Raw genomic sequence first — 9274 nt, forward strand, 5'->3', positions numbered from 1 at the left:
ATGTGTTACTAAGCGTGAAAGTTCCGAAACTGAAGCTGTAGAACTAATAGAACGTGATGACACAGAAGAACTCATCCACAATATCCACATTGACCGCCACAAATATCCACCGCCCCCTGCCATCAGCTCCCGCGTCTCAAACACACACGAGCGCGACTTTAGCTCTAGATTTAGCAAATTTCTGATTATTTTAGCTGCTTTTTTTCCCCATAGAATATTCATACTGACAAACCTAGTGACTTTTTTGGATAAACCTTAGCTATGGTTCAGTTGGAAAATTTTGCCAGTGCTGTCCCGCGAACGCAAGGTCTGACTTTCCCGGTGAAGTGTCACCTCTCTCGGTGTCTGTTCTGTGCAGTGAGCGTCAGAGAAGCAGCGCATTCAGTTGGCCGCACCGCAGCTGACTCGTCAATAAATGAGTACAAAACAGTGTTTCCTAGCACCTGTCGCTTACTGATTGTTTGGAATTATAAATATGAGCGTAGTTTGTCTGTTAATATCACATGCACTTTTTGTTTGTTGTTTTTTTTTGTTTGTTACTCAGACGCAGGCAGTGCGCTGCATGAGACAAAAAAGTAATAGAGCCAAAACAACCGCATAGCCGCTCTTTAGTGTAGATGCATGTTGATTTTATCAGACGATGCCGCGATTATAAATGAGAGTGACTCCTGGTTAACATGTATTAAAAGGGGTCGTGTTTAGTCACTATTTAGTGTGGTATTTTTTGACAATATTCACTCATCATGACAGTAAAATAGGGCATTCTAAGTCAATATACTGCAGTATTTCCTCTCTCAATCAGTAGAAAATATGGTTAACACCCGGTCGGCCATGCATGAGAAAAAAATACCGTCATGTATCGTGAAACCGGTATAATTTCGATTTTGAAAAATACCGTGATATAAATTTTTGGTCATACCGCCCAGCACTAAAATAAGATATATTGTTTTAACAGGAAGTTCCTCCTGTTCCTTCAATAAGTGAAAAGTTGCCAGCTGTAGTGTCACCGAAAGCCAGACTGTTATGTATTAAAGCGCTGGAAAATTCTTGACACTTCTGTTGTCTCCAGATCTTGTCTTATTGACCTCTCGTGCCCTTTTCTCTCTGTCCAGTGATGGAAATGGTGCAATCATTTAACATTTCATAAAGGTCAACTTGAAAAACTCAAAGAGCTAAATATTGATAATGTCTGTGCATTGACTGACATTTCTCATTTGTTATGAGCGCTTAGACAAAAAAATTGAAGGTTCTGCAACAGCGAAAGGTGAATCACCACTCAAGATATCTGCTCTGTGCTTTACGTTGTTTTAAGCTGTTTGGTGAGCTAAACTGAGCCACAACTTGGAGATCTGATTGAACAAGAATGATTTTGCCTCATTTGAGTCCTTGCGCAGACATCTGCTCTGCTTTTTTGTAACAATATTCAAAATAATTGATAATATTTATTATTACATTAATTAGAAAATGAATTACAAAAAAGTCTAAACAGATTATATTCAGATAAATAATGCTGTTTAATTCTATCATACTGTTGATAATAAAAAAAGATAAATCAATTAATAATATAATCTCGTAATTATACACTACCAGTCAACATGCTTTGAACAGTAAGATTTTTTGTTTTTTTTTAAAGAATTCTCTTCTGCTCACATTATTATAATTTTTTTTTTTTTTCATCGCTGTTGTTTTAATGTACTGGGAAGCCAGAATGTGCATCCATCAACAGAAACATACATTAGCCGGACCCTGTTTGTTTAACATGTTGTTATTTATAATAACAGATGCATTGTCAGATTTAAGTTGAACCGCGGTCCTAGTGCGTGCCGAACCATGTGTGGAGAACTGTACGGTTACATTTTTATTTATTTTTTTTAACCGAGAACTGTTCCACCCCTATTTATAATGTTACAAAATATTTCTATTTCAGATAAATGCTGTTCTTCTGAACTTTCTATTCATCAAAGAAACCTGAAAAACATATTATTAATAATAATAATAATAATAATAAATGTTTTTTGAGCAGCAAATCAGAATATTAGAATGATTTCTGAAGGATCCTGTGACTGGAGTAATGATGCTAAAAATGCAGCTTTGAAATCATAGGAATAAATTAAATTTTAAAATATATTCAAATAGAAAACAGTTATTTTAAAGAGTAAAAACATTTTTTTTTACAGTTTTTGCTGTAATTTAGATCAAATAAATGCAGGATTGGTGAGCAGAAGAGACTTCTTCAAAAAATATATATATTGTTCAAAAACTTTTGACTGGTAGTGTATATTTAAAGGAATAGTTCATCCAAAAATGAAAGATCTGTCATCATTTATTCACCCTCAAGTTGTTCAAACCTGTATGAGGTTTTTTTCTTCTGTTCAGCACAAAAGAAGATATTTTGAAGAATGTTGGCAACCAAACTATTGACTGTAGCCATTGACTTTCATGGTATGGCGGAAAAAAATACTATGGAAGTCAATGGGTACCATCAACATTATTCAGAATATCTTATTTTGTGCTTGACAGAAGAAAATACTCATACTGGTTTGGAATGACATGAGGGTACCTAAATTATAAGATAATTTTTAGTTTTTGGTGAACTATGCCTTTTAAAAATATACATTAATCCATATTAAAATAATAATAATCTCCAATATAGTTAGGTAGTTTTTTGATAGTAACAGATAGTACAGAGTCTTGACTACTTCATAAATAACTTGTAATCTTTCAGGCTTCCCCAGACTCTTGCTACTAGACATTTAACCAATTTAGAAAGCTAACCATATTTTGAACTGATAATAAATAGATTATGATCCAGGTTGAAGTTTTAAAAAGGGATGACAATACCTTTTGAATTTATAGATGAGGAACACGGCTAAACCCACCACCACCACAGAGAGGAGCATGAGCATAGCTGAGCCGCTGTGGTTCTCACTTGTGTCCACTAGAGGCGCTAGACGCAGGGGAAAATAAAACAGGCAACTGTTGTCAGTGCACACAGTCTGGCACGATTCCAGCCCTCCTATTAATAAACCGTCACACATCTCTAAAATTAAAATCCCTCAATCTTTATAGAAAAGAGCTTCATTGTGCAATCAATGTCATATGGGAACTGTTCATCTAAAAATGATAATTCTGTCATATATACCATCTGCAAGCCTCCTCTCGTTGATATCCAGAAGAACAGTGTTTGATTCTAGTTCATTACCTGCTGATAAATGGGCAGCGTATACTGTGATCTGGACTCCTGGTCTGAGTGTGAACTGAACCAGATTCTGATTCAGAGCGCTGAGAACCAGTTCTGAGAGCTGAAAGCAAAATCACACATTCATCATATTCATACCACACTGGATGAGAAAACACTGCCTTGCATATGATGCATCCAAATCTGTTCAATTAAATTACATAAGCAGTCACAAAAAGAAATAAGACGTTCGTGTCCCGTAGGTATTTGTTTTCCCTGGTTCTGAGCCTGGTGAGTCCTGATGCATTTAGGCAAAGCGTGGGCTCGGGATGTTGTTTGTCGTACGTGAGCCACACTGAGAAGACGTTTCAGCATAAATCAACTCTATCACCTTCACTCACAAATACAGATATATGACATAGGAGGGGGACCTCATTTAGGCCTAACATCTCTCTTCTCTCTCTCAAACACACACAGAGCCCTTGACTGTCAGGCGCTTTTATGTATGCATAAATCTTGAAAGCAGATAGTTATTTCCCTCCCCAAATAAAGCCTTGTTTGTTTTTGTGCTCGATTATGGCAGATCATGTATTTAAGGGTCATTCTGGAACAGGTGCTTCCAGTTTGATCATTTCTAAAGTACTTGTTGTTTTGTTTTTTTCTCTCTGTCAGAGAGTGTGTTTCAATGTTAATAAATGGCACTGCGACATTTCATCTTAAATTAATATAATTTAATATGGGTCAGGGTATAATTATGCCTACAGAAAGGTGACACGGTTTATGGTAAAAAGATTGACAGTTTAATTTGTCATGACAAGACTTGTGCATAAAGTCATAAAATACAATGTAATTCTCACCTTTATTTTATGCCTACATTTATAGAAATATATTTTCAATGAAATACAATGTGCTTCTCAACTTTATTTTATGCCTACATTTATAGAAATATATTTTCAATAATTATTTGTTTTTCACATTGTAAAAGGACTCACAGGAATTAAATATCTTTGCTTACTGACAAAGACAGCCAAATCAAATAAAATAAAATAAAAATTTCCTTTGGAATGTGCACTTTCTGAAATTGTGATACTTTTATTATTAAAGAAAAAAAAAGATAAATTGATTAAAAAAAGGTTTTTGAACTCTAACTCTTTGTTGAAGAGCACACTTTCTGAAACGGTGCTAACTTTATTATTAAAGAGTTGCTGTTTTTTCTTTTTTTTTGGATGATGGATTAGTTTATTATGATTATAATAAATATGATGTTAACAGTTCAAGGAGAACTAGATTTAAGGACAATGTAATTAATTAATTCTATTATAGAATTATATTTGATTCGTTTTAGAAAAAATACTAAGTATAAAACTACAGCATATTAGCTCATTGAGATGTAGACATAATTTAGTCACTGTTAAAGGTGACTGTTTTTTTCTTACTGTTTTTTATTTTTCATAAACAACTCTTAAGCTTCATCTTGAGCATCAGATCTGAGTTCAGCGATGATAGTACTAAACTTCACATAAATATACTTCCTGTTCAAAGAATCTTTCTACCCAAGCTTCATTAAATCTGTCTAATTTACTAAATGACTCCTGACTTATTTCTGTGCTCCTTTATTTCTTCATCGCTCTCACCTTCTGTCTCTCTCTCTCTCCTTATTTCTCACCCTTTTAAAATTAGACCATTCCATGAATAATTACTTTCTTTATGAATTGCACCAGGGTCAGTCAGTCTATTATACTTTTTTAATAAAGCTATCTACACATTATACTTTGAACACGCCACCCTTGAATTGAGATTTATGAGGATTTGCAGTGAACGGTCCATTGCAGATTCAAGCTAGGTTTGGGCGAACCCCCCCCCCCCCCCCCAAACAAAAAAGGACGCGCAAGCGACCTCACTATCCAGTAAAACGCATCCCTTCCATTTACAGGGCGTGTAGCTATTGCTCTTCAAGAACAAGACAGAGGCAAATTAATTGGGTTAAAATATCGTCCACTCAGCCGGAAATCAAAAGTCAGTCTGGACCTCAGCAGCCATCAGGAAATAACGGCTGTTTGAAAACATGCTTGTGGGGAAGCACATGGTCTGCGTATCTGCGGGTAATGATTGTTTTCTCTCGCTCAGTCTATGCAATAACGGCCACGCTGCTTCCCGTAAAAGACCTATTCCTCAGCTATTAGTCCATCTAATATCCTGCTCTCATCTCGTTACAGTCCATGTAATGCGTGGAGGAGCACACGACAGGAGCCTGACCAGAACCAGTGAGTCCATTCCAGCAGCTAACTGTACATTAAAGGTGAAGCATGTCTTTCTTGTGGTAAAAATAAAGGGATAGTTCATCCAAAAATGAAAATTCTGTTATCATTTACTCACCCTCCACTTGTTCCAAACCTGTACAAGTTTCTTGCTTCTGTTGAACACAAAAGAAGATATTTTGAGGAATGTTGGTAACCAAACAGTTGACGGTACTGACTTCTTTTTTTTCATACTATAGAAGTCAACGGCTAGAAGTCAAGAAGCCATTTTGAACATTCTTCAAACTTCATTCTTCAAACTAAATTTCATGTTATGCTCTTTTGTCGCTTTTTATTCAATTTTGTTTTTTTTTTTATATTTCTAAATGGCTTTAATTTATTTTTATTTCAGTTTTAGTAATTTTAGTTAATCAGTTTAAACTTATTTCAGTTAGGTTCTAAGGCAACATTTAAAATTTTCATCTATTTTGAATCAGTTTTCATCCAATATTTGTAATTTATTTGAACTTTATTTCAATGTATGAAAACAATTTTTAATAGTTTTAGTTTTCAAGGCTGTAATCATGTCTTGAACATTGTTTATGAAGTAAATCCTGCTTAGGCACCCATGCATGGACATCCACAAAGTGCAGATATCCCCCTATTATCTGTGATATATCTCTGGCCCATAAACGATCTAGTGGATGGATTACTTATGACCTCCTCTATAGTGGTGAGAAACCACTGCCTCAAAAATACAGATGACTCTGCATGTTAATATTGGAGGATATGAGCCATCTTCTCATATTCGATAATGGCTGTTCTCTGTTATGGCCAAATATACTGCAGTATGGCCAGAATCATCCATGACCTCACAAGTGAGTTATAAGAAATGTATCTCATTAAGCTCTGACATCTAATCAGAAAGACACTTTTTCTGATACTTTCTGAAGCTGCTTATGAAAGCGTATTTATGTGCTTGTCTCATAACCTAGTACTTCATTTCAGGAGAACATTAGAGACTTTCTGATCAAGAACAAACTCTGTGGACTAGTAAAAACAGGTTTTTGTCAAGCGTTAAATAGGCCAACATTGACATCTGCTGGAGACCATAAGAAGCTCTTGTCAAGATCCTCCTTTTACCCACCATCCTTTTGTATTTGAAAGGAGGACTGAAAATGGTATTTGAATATCTGAGCCTTTTCTTCTGAATACGAGACAAAGGTAAAGCAAAACATTAATTATAGCTGAGTGTTTCACAGCTGAGATTGAAAATCATGCATAATGTACCTGGTCTAAATGGGTGGCTGTTTTGTCTGGTTTCCCCTCTGTCAGCTGTTTGTCTGATAACAGGAAGAACTCGGCCGCTGTTGGCAGTCCAGGCAACACAGTGACCAACAACTGCTCTGGATTCACTCCTGTCGCCTGAAGACCAGCAAACAGACTCTTAGAGATACAAACATCCAATAAAAAGGATTAGAGGAATACAAGAATCAAAGAAATAACAAATAAAAAGGACAATGTCTTTCTAATATTCTTTTGAGACTGACTTTTTACCCCAATTATGTTTTTATTATTTATTATTATTATTATTGTTGTTGTTGTTATTTAGTATACTTTATTATTATTATACATGCATTAATACTTCAATAATGTGTTTTTATTCATTGTATTATTATTATCATCATCATCATTATTATTATACTATTATTATTATTAATACTTCACTTGTTATTTTTTATGAGTTATTATTATTATTATTATATACGTATTAATACCTTTATTCAGCAAGGATGCATTAAATTGATCAAAAGTGACAATTATGCTTTATGATGTTTTTCAAATAAATTCTGTTCTTTTGGACTTTCTATTTATCAAAGAATCCTGAAAAAAAAATCACAGTTTTGACAAAATGATTAAGCAGCATAACCATTTTTTGACATTAATTATGATAAGGAATGTTTCAAATCAGCATATTAGAATGATTCGTGAAGGATCGTGTGACACTGAAGACGCAAATATTTATCACATAAATATTATTCAAATGGAAAACTTTTTTTTTTTAAATTGTAATAATACTTCACAATATTGCTGTTTTTACTGTAGTTTTGATTAAATAAATGCAGAATAAGGGACTTCTAAAAAAAAAAAACTTTTGTGTGTATATTTGAGCCATTATTTAAAAGGGTCTCGAAAATAAATACGCAAAAAATATTAATTATATATAAAAATTAAAATAATACAATAAAATTAATTGTTTCTGTCTCAAGAATACACACGGTTACACTTTCAGTTGCTGCAATGCAATTTAAAGGTTCAAAATTCAGTTAAAAAAGTAACATTTCAACATCATTTACGCCCTCGTGTCTTCTAGATGAGTTGAACCAGATTTGACATCATGTTGCACATCATTGGTTCCCACTCTTGCAACAAATCAATTCTTATGTATTTCCCCTTTTGTGTTCCACAAACGAAAAATGGTAGGGTTTGGAATGAAATGAGGGTGAGTAAATAAAGAGAGGATTTTTATGTTTTTCAGAAAATAAATATATAAAATTCTCCTTGGTTCGCTTTACAAGGACACAACGTCCACCTCGTTCCTGTCCATATGCCCAGCGCAAAACTCATTACACACATTACCACTAACCAACTAGAGCAGAACACGCATATGGCTCACATGAGGACTGTTATTCTCAAGTGTCATATTCCATAAACATCCATAAAGTAAGTCCCCATGTTCAGTTATAACGGTCTCTTGAAAATGCCATGGGGGAAATGCAGGAGAACACTGATGATTATTTCGGTCTGTCGTGCCATATGTTTGAATATTTGTGAAGCTTGTTCTGTCACGGTGGTGTTTCCCTTCCATCAGTGAGAGCGAATCTGGAAGCCAATTTCACAAGTGTGTCAACTTGAGTTCTTCAAGCAAAGTGTGGAGCGTGAAAACCCAACAAAGCTCCTGACTACACTTGTGTTTGTACACTTTTTATACCTGGAATGGATATCATATATATATATACCGTTCAAAAGTTTGGGATCAGTAAGATTTTTTATGTTTTTCTTTTTTTAAGTTATGCTCATCAAGGCTACTTATCTGATCAAAAATACAGGCTGTAATGCTGTGGAATATTATTGCAATTTAAAATAACAGTTTCTATTTTAATTTTAAAATATTATTTATTCCTGTAAAGCAAAGCTGAATTTTCAGCATCATTACTCTAGTCTTCAGTGTCACATGATCCTTCAGAAAGCATTCTAATATGCTTATTTATAATCAATTTGGGAAACAGTTGTGCTGCTTCATTTTTATTTTTTTGGAACCTGTGATATTTTTTTTGCAGGATTCTTTTATGAATAAAAATAAATAAAAAGAATAGCATTTTTTTTCAAAATAGAAATCTGGTGTTAATTGAAATAATATTTCAGAATATTACTGTTTTTTTCTGTATTTTTGATCAAATAAATCAACAGCCTTGATGAGCATCAGATACTTTGTTAAAAAACTTTAAAAAATCATATGTGACCCTGGACCACAAAACCAGTCTTAAAGGTCAGTTTTTCGAAATTGAGATTTATACATCATCTGAAAGCTGAATAAATAAGCTTTCTGTTGATGTATGGTTTGTTAGGACAATATTTGACCGAGATACAACTATTTGAAAATCTGGAATCTGAGGGTGCAAAAAATCTAAATATTGAGAAAATTGCCTTTAAATTTGTCCAAATGAAGTTCTTAGAAATGCATATTACTAATCACAAATTCTGTTTTAATATATTTACAGTAGGAAATTTACATAATATCTTCATTGAACATGATCTTTACTTAATATCCTAATGATTTTTGGCATAAAAGAAAAAT

General features: G+C 33.9%; 1 protein-coding gene across 1 annotated transcript in view; it reads right to left on the reverse strand.

The window, feature by feature from the left end:
• Positions 1-9274, reverse strand: part of LOC107566139 (VPS10 domain-containing receptor SorCS1-like) — a 170177-nt gene that overhangs the window by 9050 nt on the left and 151853 nt on the right. Inside the window, exons 23-25 of the mRNA XM_016251514.1 lie at positions 6706-6840; positions 3203-3302; positions 2842-2947 (exon numbers count right to left, since the gene is read on the reverse strand). Coding sequence (XP_016107000.1) covers positions 2842-2947; positions 3203-3302; positions 6706-6840 — 341 coding nt within the window. The remainder of the gene's footprint in view (positions 1-2841; positions 2948-3202; positions 3303-6705; positions 6841-9274) is intronic.

The sequence above is a fragment of the Sinocyclocheilus grahami genome, unplaced genomic scaffold (genome assembly GCF_001515645.1).
Source record: "Sinocyclocheilus grahami isolate Dianchi unplaced genomic scaffold, SAMN03320097.WGS_v1.1 scaffold1050.1, whole genome shotgun sequence".
In the NCBI taxonomy this organism is placed as follows: Eukaryota; Metazoa; Chordata; class Actinopteri; order Cypriniformes; family Cyprinidae; genus Sinocyclocheilus; species Sinocyclocheilus grahami.